The 21,982-nt window shown below is 42.7% G+C and overlaps 2 protein-coding genes across 18 annotated transcripts in view; one reads left to right on the top strand and one right to left on the bottom strand.

The window, feature by feature from the left end:
• The window catches only part of LOC119555686 (Down syndrome cell adhesion molecule-like protein Dscam2), a 33,822-nt gene extending 15,219 nt beyond the window's left edge, over positions 1-18,603 (top strand). The window contains exons 8-22 of one of the 14 annotated variants that reach the window (XM_037867332.1): positions 1,098-1,249; positions 3,875-4,147; positions 5,506-5,790; positions 9,342-9,461; positions 10,024-10,197; positions 10,309-10,459; positions 10,511-10,791; positions 10,871-11,356; positions 11,630-12,946; positions 13,786-14,076; positions 14,131-14,280; positions 14,896-15,059; positions 15,530-15,656; positions 16,465-16,555; positions 17,933-18,603. In XM_037867332.1, the coding sequence (XP_037723260.1) occupies positions 1,098-1,249; positions 3,875-4,147; positions 5,506-5,790; positions 9,342-9,461; positions 10,024-10,197; positions 10,309-10,459; positions 10,511-10,791; positions 10,871-11,356; positions 11,630-12,946; positions 13,786-14,076; positions 14,131-14,280; positions 14,896-15,059; positions 15,530-15,656; positions 16,465-16,555; positions 17,933-18,383 (4,513 nt within the window). In that variant the 3' untranslated portion in view covers positions 18,384-18,603. Of the gene's footprint in view, positions 1-1,097; positions 1,250-3,874; positions 4,148-4,780; positions 5,069-5,505; positions 5,791-9,341; positions 9,462-10,023; positions 10,198-10,308; positions 10,460-10,510; positions 10,792-10,855; positions 11,357-11,629; positions 12,947-13,785; positions 14,077-14,130; positions 14,281-14,895; positions 15,060-15,529; positions 15,657-16,135; positions 17,793-17,932 lie in introns of those variants that run through there. The other 13 variants (XM_037867331.1, XM_037867326.1, XM_037867323.1 and 10 more) reach the window with 13 other exon arrangements.
• A 1,724-nt stretch (positions 18,604-20,327) lies between these two features.
• Positions 20,328-21,663, bottom strand: LOC119555688 (RNA-binding motif protein, X-linked 2). 4 transcript variants are annotated; one of them, XM_037867337.1, is made up of 3 exons: positions 21,200-21,663; positions 20,911-21,150; positions 20,328-20,776 (listed from the first exon to the last, which is right to left on the bottom strand). In XM_037867337.1, exons 1-3 carry the CDS (start codon positions 21,403-21,405, stop codon positions 20,767-20,769), a joined length of 456 nt encoding a protein of 151 aa, XP_037723265.1. In that variant the 5' UTR covers positions 21,406-21,663; the 3' UTR covers positions 20,328-20,766. The 4 variants fall into 4 exon arrangements, with proteins under 4 accessions (XP_037723265.1, XP_037723266.1, XP_037723263.1 ...); XM_037867338.1 differs by having other exon boundaries at positions 20,331-20,776; positions 20,911-21,138; XM_037867335.1 differs by having other exon boundaries at positions 20,631-20,776; positions 20,911-21,663.
• Positions 21,664-21,982: the final 319 nt, after the last annotated feature.

Here is a 21,982-nt window from a genome sequence, read left to right as displayed (position 1 = left end):
CGGATGTGTGCGACTTTGTTGCAATTTTGTCCTCGCCATTGTTTCAATGCGCTCAAGTGCTGCAGTCCACGACTGAATGTCTCCATTTCCCCCAGAAAAAACGACTCCCATTTTCATTTAACTACAGTTGCTGTTTTTGCAAGCCTGGGCACACTCCATAAAGATTTTTCGGCTTGACTTGGCCACTCTTTCTGGGGCGAAATCAACGTTCTCTGGCCGGGCTTATGCATTCATAAGCCCCACGGCCATTCCCCCACAGGCCGCAGGATGCGGCTGCTGCAAAAGTTAATTAAAATTGTAATTACTTTGCCTCCGCCATTATTGTTCCGGCTCTAGATTCAACTTCAACTTCCAACTGCGGCCGTAATGCCAATTGAAAAGTTGCCACCGAGCCGGGCCACAAACTAATGAGCCGGCGGGTGCTGCTTGGCTTAGATCCCAATCCCCAACCCAATCCCCAGCCCCATTCCCATCACCATTCCATATATAAGATGCCGCAAAAGCCGATTGTGTGAGTGCCACATGGCGTATGCGTAACAATGTTGCCTGTAATTAATGTCTGTGCCAATAAAAGGAGGCGAGGCAAACAAAGGAACAAACGCAGAACTTAATGCCGACTTGAGCGCTCCGTGAAATCCTTTTTGCACTCATTATTTGAGCCCGGGCGTTACGGCCGCATTAAGTGGAAGTCGTTTCGTGGGCGTGGCACATGACATTGACAGCAATATGGAAACTATGCTAAGCCCCGACAGCTCGACTGACAGCCTTCATTACGACTAAATATGGCAACGAAAATGGGAAAAAAAAACAAGAAATGCGAAATGCGAAAAACTAGCGCAAAAATACGACAAAAACAAAATGAAGCCTACAGCCAAAAGGATTTGGGTCAGGCTGCATTTTTGAAGTGTGCCTAGCTGATGAGTGTGCAGTGGTGGGTGTGTAGTACGCTTAACAACAAGAAAACAATTGTGCAACACCGAACACCCGCACACATTGCGCATACGCCGCGTGCAACCGCTCAAAATCGCAACCAGCCCAATATTAATGTGTTTTTTGCGCCCTCATCCAAAAGCATCCTTCTTTTTTTGCCATTGCAGATTTATGATCGGACAATACATCACCGTGCATGGCGATGTAATTAGTCATGTTAACATAAGCCACGTCATGGTCGAGGATGGCGGCGAGTACGCCTGCATCGCCGAGAATCGGGCGGGACGAGTGCAGCATGCGGCCCGCTTGAATATTTATGGTATGTTGTATTCACACTTAAGGTTTCAAACTAGACACCCAGATGCACAACGAAAAAATATCACCAAAACTAAGGGGTTTAATGGCTTAAGGTAAGGTTCCCAAAAGGATAGTTATAAAGTATTACTTTAATTATGATCTGATGATATGATCTGAAAATACTTTGTATTCACGATATTTATTTTCAAAAGTCCACTATGGTTTTTACTTATAAATGTCAAAAATAACAGATTTTAATTTGTCCGCAACATTTCTTAAAATATAAAAGGATACAAATTAATTTCAAAGTATAAAAGTATGCAGTAAGTAAGGGACAGACGTAATTCTGAACTTATTCATTGTACTTTTCAGTTTAAAATATATTGTTGCATACTTTTAGGTATTTAATATTAATTTCGAAAGTCTTTTTAAAGAACCCTTTTAATTGACATTGAAACATTGTCAAAACCAAATAAGTGTTTAAGAAGACATCATATTTTAAAACTAAACATGGGTTCGGTATATATTTTCATTACAATCCCTGGGTAATACAAAATTGGTAGGTGGCCACTCAAGACTGTTTTTAATGTTTTCCCCCAGCGCAGTTCCCTTGGCATTTAAAGAATGTTAGATAACCACTCAAGACTACTTTCGTACATTTTCCCTCTGTGCAGATACAAATATGGCCAGCTACTTACATATGCACTTAAACGTTCTCCCGGCTCGAGGCGGGCTCCCCTTTCTTTTTGGCATTTGCCTACTTTTGCTTGATTTTGTTTTACAACACGTTTGCCATGTTCTTCGTTCGGTTCCCCCCGTTTTTGGCCAGATCCTTTGGTCCAAACCGCCCCTGTCCCCTGTTCCCCCCTTCAAGTTTACTTTTGAGCCTTTGCAGCAGTGAAGTGTTGTTCGAGGCGCACACTTTTGTTGAACATGGCTCTCGGCTGGCTGCAGTGCTTTTTCCCTTACAAAGACCCCAAAAACCCCCTCATGCCTCTGCCAGTCCGAAAATCCACCCATTTTCCATTTTCCAGCTCCCAGCAGCACGCGCAACATCTGCCTTGTTTTTGCAAGAAATCAAATATTTTTGTGTCGCCAGGCAAACAAAATGGCGTTGCCAGCGAGAAGGAAGCAGGAGCAGGAGTGCAAACACAAAACGACAGCGGCGGCAAAAACTGCGCCATGTTTACAAAGTTTTGCAGTGAAAAAGTTGAAAAATAAAGTCAAGTAAATTCACGAAAAATCCTTACTCGACTAAACGATGCTCTCTGCTGGTAGGATGAGAAAATAAAAAAAAAGAAATGGAGGAAAATCCCTGTTCCCTGTTCGACATTTATCACCCAAATCAAATAAACCAAGGGGCGCCTTATCCTTGGGCTAAAGTAAAAGACCCAAGTGATTTGGTATGATAATCAAATAAAAAGGAAAAAAGTGTGTCACAAGTACTGCCTGTACCTTTCTACCAAACTCTTTGACAATTTCCGCATACCCTGCCAACCTTTGTTTGCCGCCGCTTCGCAAAGGGGAGCAAATGAATCCCGCTGCCACCATCATCATTTAGTTTAAAGCTCGGCGATGTCGCTGATTGCGCGACTTGGTAATGGCGGTGATTACAAAAATCTCCATCCACATCCACATCCACTCCGCCGAGAGCACGGACACAGGGACCACGTATGACATGCTCGAAAATTATGCATATTCCGCAGGAAAAAAACACTCAGCCCAAGCCCACAAGGCAACCAGAGGCAAGGACTCCTCCAGCTGCTGCCACCGACCGACAGTTGCTGCATTATTTCCTTCCACGTTCCCGAAAAGTGTTTTGGTGGAGGTGGTGGGCACGGGAGACAGGACGAAACCAGCCAGGATATGCATATTACATTGTGCTCCGCTTCCTGTTCACTGCACAGAGAAAATCATTTATAAGAGATCTTGAGGAATTTTATAACATTGGTTTTGCTGCCTTTGTTTAGGAAATTGATCATTTTTAAAAATTACAAATCTCTTTTACTTAAATTTAAAAACGTAAAAGTCCCCAAGTTAAACAAAACAGACCCCATCATTTAAAAATGAATAACATTATATCTGATTTTCATATTTAAGAAAAGATTTTTGTTACTTTTTGAAGAATGCAAACACAACCTTATTCTGTTTAAATGATATAAAGCAATTGATTTTTTATTAGTTTTTAAAATGGAAAAAAAAACTTGGAATATGAAGGTCGATTGGTGTACAAAATATCTTATTTAAGCCTTGCCGTTAATTCGTTTATTAAAAGCTTGGTAACCAAAAAGTATTATAGCTCTAAAACAGTTTTAGTGGTTTAGAGGAAAATATTAAGGATAGCTAGTTACAGATCCTCGCTACCTAAAGACCTCTCCCACAAACATTTTGTTTAGGGTTCAGAAGCAGTAAACAAATTTTTGGCTTACATAGATATACATTTTTATATTTTGAAACTTATGGTGATATTTTTCCCAGTGCATCTGTTACTTGTGGTATCTGCTTTTGCCGCTGTAGGTGTAGTTGTTTACTGCATTATTAAAAAAGCAACGTGCGCGCAAATCTGTTAAGCATTTCCATTCCCCCATACACAGCTCTCCATCGCAGGCTCTTTACTCACCATCTGATCTGACTTTTTCCATCGCAGGTCTTCCCTACATTCGACTGATTCCGAAGGTAACCGCCGTCTCCGGCGAGACATTGAATCTGAAGTGCCCGGTTGCGGGCTATCCCATCGAGGAGATCCACTGGGAGCGGGGCGGACGGGAGCTGCCGGATGATATACGACAGCGGGTCCAGCCGGACGGCTCGCTGACCATCAGTCCGGTGCAGAAGAACTCGGACTCCGGGGTGTACACGTGCTGGGCGAGGAACAAACAGGGTCACAGCGCCCGGCGGAGTGGCGAGGTGACGGTCATAGGTTAGTATGTGAAACCGGGTGTCTTAAAAAACAAAAAACGAAAAAAAAAACCGAAACAAAAAACTAAAAACCCAAAGAAAACCCAGGAAAAACCAACACAACAAAACAGAAAAAACTAGATGAACAAGAGGAGGTCGAGGTTGGTTTCTTTCACAGCTTTTTCAGCAACGATGACATCAAGCAGCGGGCTGCGAAACGAAGTGAAAATTGCATTTTAATTATTAACAGCAAACTAAGTAGTTTCCTATGGCGCTTCAAGTTGTTCCTTTTTGCCAACCTTTTTGCATTTCCTTTTTCACGTCTTTTTTTGGATTCTGCTTAATTTTGTTTTGTTTTGGCTCTCGGCCGGGTGTGTATATGTACTTTTTGCTCCTGCTGTAATTAAATATGCGCAATAATCTAAGCTTAAAAGTTGGTAAATTAAAAAAAGAAAAGAAAATGGGAAGCTGAGGGAGAGCAAGGCGGCGAACTGCACCTTTTTTTTCATTAGTGTTTCATGTTAATGTTAATGAATTTGCGCCCTAATGAAGCGGCGTGCTGATTAAATTTTCATAAATCGCGACCTTTTCTGCCCGACTCTGCTCCTTCGGCTTCCCACTTGTGGCTCATCAATCCTTGGCTGATCCCTTGCAGTGCCGCCGAAGCTCAGTCCCTTCCAAACGAACATCCTGCAGCTGAACATGGGCGATCGGGCCTCGCTCACCTGCTCGGTGGTGAAGGGCGATCTCCCCCTGACCATCAACTGGCGCAAGGACGGCCGCCCCATCGATCCCACCCAGCATATGTCCGTGAAGCAGGTGGACCAGTACAACAGCATCCTGGTCATCGAGAACCTGGGCAGCGACCACACCGGCAACTACTCCTGTGTGGTCCGCAATTCGGCCGCCGAGGTGGAGAACTCGCAGGCCCTGCTGGTCAATGGTAAAAATAACGAAATAACGATCGACTTGAGTCCGAGTTAACCAGTTATCCAGTATCCGTATTCCGTAATCCCGTTTAGTTGCAAGTAGTTGAGTTTCCTTTCGTATGCACTTTGATTCATGTACCATGTAACACAGAACCATTGAATTGCATATATATACATATACTTATATATATATTCATAAGATCCTTGCTATCCTTTGTAAATGATGTTTCCACTTTCGGAATGTTTGTACAAGATTAAGTAGCGTTTTCATTCGAATGTGTTAACAAAACTGCGAAGGTTTACAGAGCGTACAAATTGATAATCAGCAATCAACAATCGGGATATCCACATATGTACCATATCATCGTGGGAATCGCAGGTGTCTCCGCTCAGGCGTCTTCGCCGACCAGTGCCAATCCTAACCCGTTTCGCCTGATCTTTCCTCTTGCAGTGCCGCCGAGCATAGAACCGTTCGCCTTCCAGGAGGGTTTGGCCGAGGGCATGCGGACGAGGACCGTCTGCGGGGTCTCCAGGGGCGATCCGCCGCTAAAGCTGATCTGGCTGAAGGACGGTGACCCGCTGCCCGACCTTTTGGGGGCCAATGTCACCATGCTAGACCAGTACAGCTCGCTGCTGAGCATTCCGTCGCTGTCGGCCACGCATTCCGGCGAGTACACGTGCGTGGCCAAGAATCCGGCGGCCGAGATCAAGTATACGGCCCTGTTGCAGGTCAAAGGTAGCGTACTAGCGTACCCATCAACACAGACAAACACCAGACACATGAAGAGAAAAGCCCAAGAATATCAAAGCCATTGGTTATCGAAATTGTCTATAAATCAAATTACTTCGAAATAAAGAGGTTTCAAAACAATTATTGTACTGCCTATAAGTATGCAATATCATTTTCACATACAAAACTCGTTCTTGCTTAAGAACATGGGTTTTTTAATGTCCTTGGAAATAATCAGAAATAATTAAATAATTCAAGACACTTGACCTTGGTTTTAAAGTATCTTGGGTCTTATGCTAACAACTTATTACGAAGGTAAACTTTATTGCATACTTATAGTTGCCAAATAAATGTTTTCTAGACCTGAAAGTCTTTAAATAACCCGCTGAAAGTGGAGTTCATAAAGTGTATAGAATATATTTCGAACCTTTTTCATTTATGATTCGATTTTACCACAAATGGCGATATTATTTCTCTTCACACACAATTACCAAAAACACACGCATACAAACAATACTAAGCGAACTTCACTTGCCCCTCAATAACTTTTTGCTTTCCCGCTGATGTATTCAAGAACAGCTTCTTAATGGTATTTTCAGTTGTTGATGATAATTTTTGGTTGATTTTTAACAACAAAGAAAACTAGGCTGATCAAGCTTTTTGTTGGGCTCTCGATTAGCTCCGGCGCAACTGAACGTTGCCCAGCCCGAAGGCGCTTTGATTTTTTGACTCTCACTAAGAAAACTCCCCCTAACTCCATAAAAACGTACCGCTTAAAAACCCCGAAAACCCCACTAATCTACAATTAAGAGTTCCCCGCCACCCTTAAGTCGCTTTGGCACGCTGTGGGTTTTTTTGACAACCGTCTCACCAGGTAAACCGTTTTAACTGCACTGCTTCTTATGCGCTTCATAACCAAAAAAAATCTAACAAATTACGTATAAAGCTTATGAATATCTCTTTTGATTTGCTGCATATTATTTAAACCGCTTCTTATACGACAAGTCGGGTTTTTAGATGCATAAATTGAGTGCGTTCTCCTCGCCAGGCGAAATTCAATTGGCGGTATCTCATTTTGGCGAGCTTGGAGGGCGCACAGCATTCGTGATTAGCTGTAATTTATAATTTATACAAATACTCTTGCATAAACATGGAAAAATAAGCTGCTTTAAGATTCATTTGCCTTATTCGCTATATCCTTTTTTGGTGCTCGGTCTGCAGGATAAGTGCAGAAACTCCTCCGCTACCCCTGGCTCCTCTCTTCATTTTTGACTTGCAGCTTCCGAAAAACTCCACTTCATCTACTATGCTCAATGTGCTGTGCTTAATTAACGAACGAATAAACAAGGCGAAGGCTGAAAAAGAATGAGCTCGCATTAAAAGCCTCGAATCCGCCCAAAAAATCCACCGAAGATGCCATGAAACTCGCGCTTATGCTTCAATTTGGTTTTGGCCTCTCTAATCGCTTACTATATTTCCACACCGAAACAAATACTTTTTTAAATAAGAATATCCATAAAAATCTAAAGCAAAATAATTTTTTTTTTATCATATCTGAGGAATTCATTAAACCTGTTAAATATGTTAAAAATTAAAAAACAATGTGTTTTATAGATCAGAATATATAAATGTAAATAAAAATAATAATAAAATTTAAATTTTGTAATTCAAAGATAGAAATTTATTATATCTTACAAAAAAGATACATTTTCATTTTTGAATCTTACGGATACAATGATCTGAAGATGTGTATTTGTTTCGGTGTACACCCCTTTCGCTTGTGTGAGTGCCTGATTGCCTGTGTGTGCGTGTGACTGACAAAACGCTTAAACATAATCCTATTGCAGAGCAAGCAGAATAAACCACAAAAATAAAGAAATGAAAGTAAATTAAGGAGAACCAACCGAAAATAAATGGATAAGAAACTTAAAGCTTCGCAGTATTTGCTAATGTAGTTGAGAATGAATGTTTTTATCTAGAAGGCGGCCAGCGAGCTGCACTTTTTGTTTCTGCATGCCGACTGTACATAGTAGAGATGCAATTTTTAGTTTGCTCTGTGCCATCTGCATGCGCGTAGTGCTGTGACAAATGAATTTTAATTTCCATTTATTTATGATTTGCTTGCTCTCCTCTTCGTTTTATTTCGTTCCATCCTACTCGGTTCTTAAGCTCTGGTTTTAATTCGTTTTTGGGTTTTCCTCCTTTCACACACAGACTGCTCCGTTAAGCTTTTCCACCCGATTTCGCCAGCCATCCAGTCCCGGGGGTGGGCAATTATATTTATTTTCATCTGCCGAGCGGAGAGCTTGACGTACACAGTTTTCAAAATATAATTTATTTATTTTGCCAATGCCCCATTTTCCCGGGCTGACGCTGCTCTTGTTGTGTGCAAAGATTTTTTCCGTATTCGAATTAGACACGCTGTCCCCAAAAAAAGTAAATAAAAACCCCCAACCCAAAACGCTTTGTACTATGCAAAAAGTAATCCCTGTGAGAAAAAAAAAATACAATAATAACCAGAAATCATTTTAATTAATACTTTAGCCCTGGGCCAGATGTTAATTTCATTTGGAGCTCTATAATTTGCTCCTTGTTCGCGTTTAATTTTTAATTAAAATTTTTCATTTCGTTATTGCTGCACAAACAAAGGCTGGCAATTAAATGCAGCTGCTAAGTAAACAGTTTATAATTTATTGAAAACGCCAATCCACTGGAACGGGCGAAATGGTGGGGTGCATTTTTTATTGAAATCCCAATTTATTGTTTCGCTTTTTTCGTGTTTTGTTAGCTGCGTGTCCAACTATAAAACTCACACCACGTTCCCATTTATGTTGCGCATTCTATAATTTCTATGCAAATATATTTTCCATTTCGCTTCTGGCATGCCTTTGTTATTTAATTTATGCGCCGAATATATAACAGAACATATTAAGCCTTTTTTGCGATTTTTTCGAACAACCATCAAAGAACCGTGAGGCACAGAGCGTGGGCGAATCAAAGAAAACACACAAAAGAGAAAGCGATCAATTTGAATAAACGAAAATGAAAAATAAAAATAAAATCCTTGCACACCAACAAATCAAATTATAATTAATTTACCCCACGGACATTCCTAAACGATTTTCCTTAAACATGAACAAACCCCCAAAAGAATAAACATTTATTTTTGTTCCATTTTTGACTGAGTTGCATATGAAATTCTTTTTGTATTTGATTTTGAAGCAAACCACCCAAAAAAAAAACAAACTATCCTTTTGTATATTAGTTGAAAAGTTCCTACTATATTGCTACCACTATTCAACCAGTTTTTTACATTTGTGCTAGGCACAATGAAAATCTTAAGATCGTAAACAGCAAAATTCTTTTATGCCGTTTTTTACTTTGCCAGAACTCTTCACTTTTCCTCTCTGTCTCTGTCTCTCTCTCTATATCTCTCTCTAAGAACCATTACTCTTACTGTATGTCTTAGCAGTTTTAATTTGAATCATTCGTTCTGCGCTCCCAGTTGAATTCTAAGTAAGCTAACTAACTCTTCATATCACGCATACGCCCCGTAGTGCCGCCACGCTGGATTGTCGAGCCCGTGGACGCGAATGTGGAGCGCAATCGCCACATAATGCTGCATTGCCAGGCGCAGGGTGTGCCCACACCCAGTATAGTGTGGAAGAAGGCTACAGGTAAGACTCCTGAACTTTCAGATAGTATGTAGTATTCATTTATAGGTATCCCTATCTACAAAATATGACATAACTAGTTAGTGTATACTTTTCAAATTGTGATAAACAATGTATATGTGGTATGTGCCTTATGAAACATAAGTCTTAAACTCAAAAATGATTTAATACTTTACTAGTTAAGTTTTGTAAAATTCGTTAATAACATAAATAGGGTTATATCAAGAAATGGTCTGTTTAACTTTATGTGGTTTAAGGAAGTGTCATAAATATTAAGCTAGTTCTTTAATACTTTAACAGAGAGATAAACAGTTTCAAAGTCCCACTGATAAAAAATGGAAAAGGAAAAATATATATATAAATTTGGGTTTACCTACTAACATAAAATATAATAAAAAAAACATAATATGTGTTTTAAATAATTAATACAAGTATGAACCTCAATGGATGAAAATCAGAGCGCTGAATATTTAAATGCAACATGAAATGGATTATAGTATAGTTTGAGTGCATGTATCATATCATTAACCCACATTTTTCCCGGGTCTTCAATGTCTCCCCACAGGCAGTAAATCAGGCGAGTACGAGGAGGTTCGCGAGCGTCCCTTCACCAAACTCCTTGGAAACGGCTCCCTGCTGCTGCAACACGTTAAGGAGGATCGCGAGGGCTTCTATCTGTGTCAGGCCAACAATGGCATCGGCACCGGCATCGGAAAGGTCATCCAGCTGAAAGTGAACTGTGAGTATTCTAGCAGGGGGAGCCGCTGTGGCAATTTGGTTAATTGCACTGCCGAGGCCCCGGAGGAATCACGGCCGTAATTAAAATGGGCAAAATGCTTGCCATTTCCAGCCTCGCCATACTTCTCCTCGACTTCCCGCTCCGTGATGGTGAAAAAAGGCGACACGGCGCTGCTCCAGTGCGCCGTTAGTGGGGACAAACCGATTAACATTGTTTGGCTGCGCTCGGGCAAGAATACACTGAATCCATCAACCAATTATAAGTAGGTGCAGCTTGAAGTATCCTGGGAAAATATAACTAATCCCACTTTCAGGATCTCCGTTAAGCAGGAGGCCACCCCGGATGGAGTATCCGCTGAGCTACAAATCCGCACTGTGGATGCCACCGACAGTGGTCCCTACTTTTGCCGGGCCAGCAATCTCTATGGAAACGATCAGCAGCTGGTGCAACTGCAGGTCCAGGAGCCTCCTTTGCCACCCAGTGTCCTGGAGGCGGCCATGATCAGTAGCCGTTCGGTGAACATCAAGTGGCAGCCCAAGACCATGGGCACCGGCGATGTGACCAAATACCTGGTAGAGTTCCGCGAGTCAGATCGTACGTATAGGACCCCGTTTTAGTGTTGTTTATAGATGATATATATGATATTCCTTTAAATAAGGTTCTCTCCCACCAGCCTTGTTTGTGGAGCAGTGGCAGCAGATCGAGGTCAAGGATCCGCCGATGTTCAATGCCATGATAGAGAACCTCAAGCCGGCGACGCGTTACGCTTTCCGGGTGATTGCCGAGGGTTCGGCGGGTCGAAGTGCGCCCAGCCAGGAGCTGATCGTTCGCACGGAGCCACAGCGACCCGCAGGACCTCCCCTAAGTCTCTCGGCCAGACCCTTGTCCTCCACAGAGCTGCTCATCAGCTGGGTGGCTCCGTTGCCTGAACTGCGTCATGGTGACATTCAAGGCTACAACGTGGGCTACAAATTGTCCAGCTCGGGAAATACGGCCTATAACTTCACCTCCGTTGCCGGTGATTACGATGGGGGTAATGGAGAGCTACTGCTCAGCGGACTGGCCAAGTTTGCTAGATATAATGTCGTGGTGCAGGCCTTTAATCAGGTGGGACCAGGACCTCTTTCGGAACCCACAGGCGCTCAGACAATGGAAGATGGTAACAATATGTTTTTAATCTATTTAGAACAAATAATCGCTGGGGACTTAAACTTTATAATTTTGTGTATTTAAAAGTATGCAGAATATAAAAGACGGTAGTCTTTCTGAATGAATTCTTCGTACTGATAAGCTTAAAATATATTGTTGCATACTATTAAGTACCTTTAATATCTTTTAAACGTAATTTCTATACTTTATTGATTTGTGTGACAGCTCCGATAGTTTTAAATTTGTAATGCATTTTTGAAATTCTAATGGAATTTTGTTACAGTACCCAGTCGCCCTCCAGAGGATGTTCGCTGTGCCGCCTTGTCATCCCAATCGCTCCAGGTGTCCTGGCAACCACCGCCAATCTACCACACGAATGGCCTGCTGCAGGGCTACAAGCTGGTCTTTGAGCCCATCATCGATGACATTCAGCCCAGCAAGGACGAGGTGGAGTCACGGAAGACCACAGCTCTCACCATGGTTCTGACAGGCCTTCGCAAGTATACCAACTACAGCATTCAGGTTCTGGCCCACACGCGAATGGGTGATGGAGTTGTCTCCAAGCCATTGTTTTGCCACAGCGAAGAGGATGTGCCAGAGGCTCCGGCGGACATTAAAGTGGTCTCCAGCTCATCGCAATCCCTGTACATCTCCTGGCTACCACCAAACGAACCCAACGGAGTGATCACCAAGTACAGTCTGTACACCCGTGTGGTGAACGGCCGCGAGGAGTTGAACAATGAGAAGCGTAGTCTGCCGTCCCAGCAGGCTTACTACGAGGCAAAGGGTCTGCATCCCCATATGGAGTACCAGTTTTGGGTGACGGCCAGCACTCGCGTGGGCGAGGGTAAAAGCTCTCGGGTGTCTTCACAGATTACCACAAATCGCGTGCCTGCCAGGATCATATCCTTCGGCGGTTCCGTGGTCAGACCCTGGCGGTCTACCGTAACTCTACCCTGCACAGCGGTGGGCAAACCCAAAAGGGAGTGGTTCAAATCGGATGTGGCCCTGCGACAAGGTGGCATGCACAACTCTCAGTTACTGGACAGCGGAGATTTGATCATCTCCAGCCTGCAGCTGGCCGATGGAGGCAACTACAGTTGCCAGGTGGACAATGGCATCGGCACCGATCGATTGACCCACACTCTGATGGTCCAAGTGCCACCCACGGCGCCCGTTTTGTATGTGACCAGTGCCACCTCGAGCAGCATCTTGATGCACTGGAAGTGCGGCTTCACGGGCAATGCACCCATCACCGGTTACACACTGTTCTACCGAAGGACCAATGGCAACACGGACGAGATGCAGTTGTCGCGACATGCCTCCAGTCACGAGCTCAAGGGTCTGGTCTGTGGCAGCACGTACCAGATCCACCTGAGTGCCCAGAACAAGGTGGGCACCTCGCCCACCAGCACCATGCTGCACGTGCGCACTCAGGGTCAGTCACCTGGCCATCCTGCCTCCACCGCCCTTTTGGCCCCCAACTCGACCTCGCTTTTGGTCCGCTTGCACTCCTGGCCGGACAATGGATGTCCCCTGCTGTACTTTGTGCTCCAGTACAGGGCGGTGACCGAAGATCCGGACGCAGAATGGGTGCTGGGTGAGTTTTGCGATGTAGATTACAAGGTGAAAAGTACGTAGAAGAAGTTTTGACTAAAATCCGAAACCATTTTTTCCGCCCTATAAAATCATATCATATTATATTTTTGGACAAAATCCTAATCCTTTTTTTCGCTCTAAAAATTCAGTATTTTGGCTGCCGTAAAGCAACTAAAGGTCAGAATGAGGAGTGTCATACCTCGTTGAGCTCGTTGTTTAATTTTCAATCCATTGACATTTCAACCTTAAAAATTTTTATTTTTGCCGTGAAAAAAAAAATGTGAAAATTGGTTAAAAAATAAATTTCCCATAAAGTAATTGGGATCGCTAGCGTATGTAGAAAACTGACCAAAACAGTCGGTTTTTAGTTGTACGGCTTGATTTGGCTAAAATAGGAATGAAAAACCTTAAAGAAACGTTGCATTTTCTTTTTGACAAGAATCTAACCCATTTTTTCGCTCAAAAAATTCCGTTTTTTGGCTGCCATAAAAAAAATAAAAGTCAGAATGAGTAATGTCATACCTCGTTGAGCTCGTTGTTTAATTTTCAATCCATTGACATTTCAACCTTAAAAATATTTATTTTTGCCGTTTTTCGCAAAAAAAGGGATGTAACCCCTTACAAAAAATGCGAGAATTGGTCAAAAAATAAATTTTGCATCAAGTGATTGGGATCGCTAGCGTAGGTAGAAAGCTGCCCAAAACAGTCAGTATTTTAGCTTTACGCCTTGATTTGGCTAAACTACAAATGAAAAACCGCTAAAAATACGAGTATTTTTACTAAAATCTGAATCCCTTTTTTCGCTGCTATATCTAAAAAGTTTTTAACGTCCTCTTCTAGTATCCAATGCCCTGAAGCCGCAGCGTCGCATAGTGGTGAACAATTTGACACCATCGACCCTCTACCAACTTCGCATGGAGGCGCATAACGTGGCTGGAATCTCGCAGGCAGACTTCACATTTGTGACCTTGACCAAGGACGGGGATCCACCACCACCGGAAATCGTGCATCGTGGCCATCGCGGTCAAACCACAGTGATTTTCGCCAATATGAACCTGCTCATTCCCAGCATTGCGGCGGTATCGGGAATGTTCTGCACCATCATCATGGTCATCGTGTGCTACAGACACAGTAAGCATAGCCATACCTTTGTGATTAACTGCAATGATCCACTAATTGACTCAGTGCTTAAAAATGCACAACCGCACGCAGAACAAGCCAATCACATTCAAAAGGAGTCACTCGAGAATAGAGCCAACTCAGAGGCTGCCCAGCGGGAACGCTATTATGCCACCATTCACAAGGTGTCCATGCAGAACAACGATAAGATTCCAGGTGAGTGTTTGGTTACCAGGGGCATCACAGAAATCTCAGACATATAAAAAGGAAAATTATAAGAATATGCTACATTTTGGGATCAGTATACCTGCATTATAAATCTAATTAAAAAATGTTTAACATATTTTAAAAAACAAAATGCTTCAATAAGCCCCGTTCTTAAATAAAAATTTAAAAGGACCTTTAAAGGTCTTTAAAAAAATTACGAATTTCTTTAAATATGCAGATGGTGGTTTAAGACTCTTATATTTAAATGTCTAAAATACTTTAAAATAATAAAAAATACTATAATGAACCTTTCTTGTTAAATTCTAAATTGGTAAATATGATCAAGTTCCAAATAACTTGGGAACATATAAACATATTAAGCCTTTGGTAGATATACAGATGGTAAATAAGTGATTTAATTTTCGGGAATTTCTACATATGTAGAGAGATAGAATTGTTAACATGAGAACCAAATAGGAATTCCTGGAATCAAAGCAATTTGCTTGTAAAGTGTTTTAACACCCTGACTGAGAGCCAGGAAAACCCCTTGAGATTTCTGTGACAGCCCTGGCCGTTATTGTCCCCATTGATCAGCACCGCTCACCGCCCGAGGACTTTTCGCAGAAACCTCCGAGGACATCTCGCCGTACGCCACCTTCCAGCTGTCGGAGGCTGGGGGCAACATGTCGCAGCCGCACCACGGCGGCCCGGCCAACACGCTGCTCCACTCGTTCATGTACCACGAGCGGGCCCTGGCCGAGGGCTGCTCGTCGCCACCACCAGCCGCGGTACTGAACCCACCAACCACCACCCATCACCACCACCACCACCAACGTCCACTAAAGACAATTCATAATTATTATCAGACCTCACCGTTCCATAATATCGTGCGTTTGTTTATTCATTTCTTTGATTTAGCTCTCCCTCTACTCTACTATACTCTACCGTACTTGTACTCAACTTCCATTGATCAGTGTGGTCCTGCCACAATTAGTGTTTTCCTAAGTGTACTACGTGCTTTTTATGTTGTTCTCTGCTCGTGTATTTGTTTGCCCTTCAGTTCACATTAATTGCAATGCCGTAAATCATGCCCAGGGGCTGACCCCCCGGATCCATGCCAATCACTTGCCAATCTTGAGTTACCCCTTCTTTTGTTCGAGAAGCGTTCTAACCCCAGGCGCTTTTGTAGTCGCTAGCTGATATATGACCGCTTTGGGATCCAGAGCCCGACTAATTTCCCGCTCTGTTCCATGTGCAGTCCAAGAACCGGAGGCGCCACTCACGGAAGACGGAGCCGGAGAGCGAGGAGTCGGAATCGGACCAGGACCAACTCACCTCCAGTCGCACCGAGTCCTCCAACCAGCACGAGGGCAAGATCAAGCACAGTAAGTCCAAGACTAGGGTTTTCCTTTCTTCAGATCATCGAAAAAATATGAAGTATTCTTTTAGTTTTTATCTGCGGTGAAAGCAATAAAAATAAATTATTTAATAACATGTTGAATTAAAAAAAATATTTTTTTGGATAAGTTTTGGCCAAGTTAATATATACTTTTTAAAAATTTTATAACCATCCATGTTTGGTTGTGCCACACAAATCACTAAAGTCTTAAAACCACTTCTAAATATAGTTATCTGTGTCTAAAAGTATGCAATGAATTAAGAATGATCCTCTTACTGAATGAATCAATTTTACCTTTGATTTTAAAACATATTGTTGTATACTTTTAGACACTTAAAATGCACACATTTTTGTAATTCCTTAAAAATTTTGAGAAAGCTTTCACTGCAGAATTTATTTGTTCTCAGTTCCCAGGCTTTTAAACTGCCCGCTGAACTCTCTTTTTGTGTTGCTTTGTTTTTGCAGACTCTAGACTAATACAACACTTTCCAAACCACAATATCTCGATAACATATCTGTAGTAGGCCAATCAGACACAGCACCAAAAACTCTACACCAACAACTAAGATCAGGCCAACAAATAAGACTAAGCCACCCGATTTGTAATTGATGGTAGCATTAAGTTAGCCATAAGTTATAATTTTTTAACGTTTGTTGTTCCCCCTCCAAAAAAAAGAAAAGAACTCTCTATTAGCCCGCTCTTTATTTTTCTGTTCTTTTCTTCCCCACTAACATCTCCGCCTGCGCTGCGATCCACCATTGATCCATTGATTTGCTGTTGCGACTTGTCGCAGGCATCATCTACCATGGAGCACAGTCGAGCACCTCCTCCGATCTGTCACCAATGTCCGAACAGAAATCATTGCCCCGCCGCGGTCGCTCCAGGTATCATCATCAGCAATATCAGTTTTCCACCAATACCACACCGCGCCACCACAACAGCAACAAAATGAACAACAACACCACCAGCAACACGAACACCACAGCCACCAATACGACAGCCACACCATCGACATCGAGCAATTCGAACAAAATTCTATCGCCGCGCGGCGGAAATCTGAAATCCATATCGAGCACCTTCAAATCGCAAGACTCCATACAGTGCCACATACCCACATTGGTCAAGTCGCCATCGATCAGTACACAGCAGCAGAAACAGTTCCACAAACAGCAGTTGCAGAGTAGTAGTAATGCCCAGCATAGTAGCTCCTCGAATCCGAACAGTAGTAGTTTGAAGCAACAGCAGCCCCTCCTGATCACGCCCAAGCTCCACCAGCTGGAGGCCAGCAATGGCCAGGAGCTGATGGGGCTGGATGGGATCGGCAATAGCCATAGCCCGTTGGTAGCCTGCATGCCGCCCTCCTCACAGTTCCGCCCCATCCCGCACAAGTCCATAATGCCCGCGCATGAGCCACCGCACCACCACCAGAACCACCAGCAACCACATCCCCAGCAGCAGCAGCAGCATCCGGGCACGCTGCTCAACCCCTCGACGGCCATGCTCTCCTCCAAGTTCTTCACAGCGCCCACGCTGCCCAAATAGGATACGGCCAATGGGGGGAGTGAGTACGTTGGTGGTGCCATGGAGGCCATGGACGGTTTCGGCTACGACAGCGGCGAGATCTCCTGCACCTACATGGACCCGATAGATCAGACATGAGACCTGGCCTACGGTGAGGTGTGTGGTCCCCCCGAGGGGGCCCGTTAAGGCCGCTTCTGGCGACATGGTTGATCAGATGAGATTCCCCAGATTTGAGAAATACTGACTATCGGTCTCCCTCTATAAAACACATTTCAAGGTAATATTTATTACAAATTATATTGGATATGTTTTGGAATATATCCCCTGAAATACCATTAGGTTTACATTTCAAAAGTTTAAAATCACTTTTGAAAGTTCCTAAAAGTATTCCTTGAAAATAAATCATAGCATACTTTTAGACACCCTTAAAATATGTTTAAGCCCAAATTCCCTTGAGATACGAAGAAATCCATATCAGATAAAACCTTTTCAAATATCCAAAAAACAAATCCTCATCTGATGAACCAGGTCGTGAGAACTGCGCCCACCCACGCACACCCAACCACACAACCAGACTAGAACTACACCACTAGGTCTTTAACCGAATGAATGCTTGAATGCTGTGGTTGCAATCAGAAAAAAACTCCAACTCTGGACCCTTTCTTGTACTTGCACCCCCTCACCCCCCAACGATCGCCACCCACCACCCTCCCACCCCCCGAAAAAAAACACGCATCCAGGGCCGGCATCCTGCGCACGCTGCATCCGCTCCAGCTGCAGGCCGAGTGCACCACCGGGGCCTTCCACCGCACCGAGGACGGCGGTGGCCTGGGCGAACGGATCGAGCTGGCCGAGGTGGAGGTCGATGTGGATACGATTAAGAAGTTGAAGCTGGGTCAGAGGTCCTCGCTCTGGTCGCGACCCTCCTCCACCACCTCCCAGCTGCAGCAGGAGCACCACCAGCAGCAGCAGCAGCAGCACCAGAAGCACCACCAGCAGCAGCAACAGCAGCACCACCAGCAGCAGCAACAGCAGGCCCCACAGCAACCACAACCACACAAACGAGCGCATTCAAAGTCACCGCAGCCACAGCAACAACAGCCACTGCAACAGCAACGCCAACAACAACATTCACCCGCTCCTGGCCAAAAACTGCTTAGCGAGAAATCGGATTACTCGATATCCGTCTGAGAAATAGGTAAGATCTGATCGCAAGATCAGCACATAGGATGAGACCAGGCCCCCTGATAGCCAGAAATTCAGCAGCAGCCTGGACGTTTTTGTACATTTTTATAATGCATTTGTTACCTAACCACCCGGCCCCTTCCCCCCCAAAAAATACAGTCCACCCTTTTCGGAAATGCCTTGAACCCAGTAATATACCCCTGCCCCCAAAAAGAAAAGAAGAACACTCAGTCAACTTTCGGACAATCAGTATCAAAATTCTGCACCAACCATCCAAAACCAAACATACCGAATCAAAACACTTCCCATTATAAACTCCTGCCCGTATTTATAGAGGTCATACTACATCTAAGTATTAACGATTGTGCATGCTATATACCCACGTATAAGTATGTGAATGAATATGGCATGTGTCCAGAAAGAACCCAGGTCAGTTGTCGAACTTCCAGAAATGTTGTATGTATATATACTAACGTAGTCTCTTAAGTATCCGTAACGACTAATGCGTATATCACTCGAAACTGTAACTCAAACTACTAACTGCAAAACTATCGCAAACTATCGTATCGTATCGAATCCAATCGAATCGAACTGTTTTTCATCGTATGTAGAAAGGATGATCTTCTAAGTGTGGGTGTCTCGAATAGAAATGAGTGTTTGGCCCATACATACATAGCTACTCCTAAAGTAGATCTATAAGTTTCGGTTTTGTAGTGCACCAGGGCGATGAAACGAGGAATTTAATCTTGAAATTTCAACTAAACCAAAAACTCAGATATATGCTGTGTACAAATTTATATGAATGTATATTTAAATGTGTCCGTGTGCGTGTCTACGTTATGAGACAGTCGTGTGCTCATGTATATAGAATATATACCGAAATATACAATTGAAGAATACTCATCTAGTTGTTAGCGAATCCACGTACATGTAGAGTACTGAGCATATTTTGTAAATAATCAAAAGTAAACCCCTCAAAGGACTGACAATGATAGAGACGCATGACTCCGCTGAGAGAGCTCACACAGACACCAAGTAAAGCCACAATGAAAATGTTAACTAAATGTATTCGATATAGCCGATGTACACACACTCGAATATGTCGCCAGCTGAATTTGAATTCAAAGCAGTATTCATAGAAAATATGACATTATATCGCAGTAACAGTAACAGTAACCACACTTTAGTGTTTCCATTACAATAAACTGTCATTCGTCGAGTTGTAGATAAATGTTTTTAAAAACGAAATAGAGGAAGAAACCAGATGAGCCTGTAGGAGAATCAAATACAAGTCGTAATCAAATTTCGAATTATTACAAACACTCAATCAAGCAGCAGAAAAAAAGAAACGAAAGCCAAGTTAGGAGCAGACAAACAAACTACAAATTAATATAACTCTTAGTTCGTATCGAATAATCCAAATAATATGATTACATAGCTGTATTTTAACTAGCCTACGAAAGCATAAGGAAACCCATTAAACAGTCATATAAAATCGAGGAGCAGGAGGATCAGCGGGACGAATCGAACCCATTTTGGAAACCGTGTGCCAAAATTTGTTTTTAGACAAAGCTCTCTTAAATTACGAGTAAACAATAAATAATGCAAGCCATGAAAAGCGAGTAAATAGCAGCCATGAAATATGAACATACAAATTAGAGACACAGAATCCACACATTAAAGTTGCAGATTAAGGTGTTCACTTGGGGGAATTTATTGGGCCCAAGCCGCAGCATAATTCTTTTGTCGCTCATTTCAAAATAAAACGAAAATTCACGAGCCAACAGCACTCTTTGTTTATAAAGCGATTGCGGCATTAACGCCGCAGCGATTTTAGTCGGTTTTTATATGAATTTATTTGTACGAAGCAATGAAATGGTTTATTACATTTAACATCGAATTTTACGAATTTATTAAACAAACAGCAAGTTGCGACTGCAAGGAGCAACCTCACAGCAAAGTCTACAAATCAAAAGAAGAAATTAACTTAATAGATCACAATCAAAACGAGAACAAAACCAAGTACTTATACGAGGAGAAGAAACAATTTTTATGTTAAACATATAATTAGCACAACTACAAAATAAAAACTATTAATGTAAAAACAAACGGCATTTAAAAAATATAAGAAATATTTAAAAATATCTAAAGGGTTGTTTTTCTTGGGTGTAGTTTTTTAATGAAGGGTAAGATAGAAGAAAATATCTAAGAACGATAAATGTTCTTTTTTATATTATTCAATAATTATATTGATTCAAAACAAGCATTCATATTTTGAAAAATGTAGCAAGAAATCATTAGTTTTATCAAGATCTTGAAAAATCATCGGCGATACCCAAAATATATGCCAGCCCAGGAACAAGGCATATATATATATTTTTTTTATTTGTTAAACACCTCTGCAATATAAAATAAAACTCACTTTAAAATTTTTATATAATATTTTTTATTTTTTTTTTTTGGATTTTTGTTTGTGCACACTTAGGGGATAAAATGATATAATGAATAATACTTAATGAAGCCAGATACTCACACTGAAATCCGAACGGGCAGAGCCAGGGGCAGTGCTCGGGATCGTCGGGTGTCGGTGTAGGACCTGGAACGAGAACGCCCATGAGAACGACCACGCGAGTGACCACGGGAGCGGCCGCGGGACCTGGAGCGATTCTGCTTGCGATCCTCCCGAATGTGTCTCCTCCTGGGCATGATCTCTTCCTTCTCGGCGAGAATCAGCTCGCAGTCACTGTTGCCAGAACTGGAACTGGAAGAGGAGCTAGAGTGATGGTGGTGACCATGCTTGCGTCCCCTGTGTCGACTTTTACCTCCTGCGGAACTTCGGTGCTTGGACTTGGTCTCCTTGGTGGAGACCTGAGATTCCTGCTGCTTTTGGATTTGCCTCATTACATCGTTTAGCATTTTCTGAGCCATATTGGCCTTGCGAATGAGATTCTCCAGCGACGGGGTGGCGACCATGTCCTCCACTTCCACGGGCGTTGTTCGTGGCAGTTGGCCGCGGCAACCTTGACATGCCTCGGGCACAGGATTTGCCGCAGTTTGCTCACGTGCCGCGTTATCAGATTGCGACATTTTCGCACTAGTTTACACCTGACTCGATAAGAAATTCACTTAACACCTTGCTTTTCAGATTTATTGCTGCGGCTGTTCTGGATACAACTGCTGCAACTGATGATATTGCTGCGGGAACTACTGATGTTGCTGCCGGAACTGTTGATGTTGCTGCTGGTACTGTTGCTAATATAAATTTTACTGCTGCTTCACTTGAACACTGAATTGTGACTGGCTTCTTTGGCATTTAGCTGCTGAGCTTTTATAGGCAACTTTGGCGCCAAGCTTATCGCCATTATAAACATTTGCATTTGTTTATCAGTCACAGACTAATACAACTGTGCGATAAAGGTGACGTAATCGAAGCTATTTTTAGACAATAGGCTTTCGTATAATTGGGAAAATGTTTTTATTGATCACGTGTTTTGGAGGTTACATAATATCGTATAGCCAGGGATAACCTTAAAAACATTTCAAAACCATACGAAATTCTACATTTTCAAAAAATAGCAATAGGTTTAAATCATGTTTTAACAACA

Source organism: Drosophila subpulchrella, chromosome 3L (genome assembly GCF_014743375.2).
Source record: "Drosophila subpulchrella strain 33 F10 #4 breed RU33 chromosome 3L, RU_Dsub_v1.1 Primary Assembly, whole genome shotgun sequence".
NCBI classification, from domain to species: Eukaryota; Metazoa; Arthropoda; class Insecta; order Diptera; family Drosophilidae; genus Drosophila; species Drosophila subpulchrella.
The sequence above is the reverse complement of the archived record's forward strand: the minus strand, read 5'-3'. Positions and strand labels throughout refer to the sequence as shown.

Bases quoted from the DNA above. Each gene is read 5' to 3' on its own strand.
- LOC119555688 (XM_037867335.1), bottom strand. From the start codon at position 21,464: ATGTCGCAATCTGATAACGCGGCACGTGAGCAAACTGCGGCAAATCCT.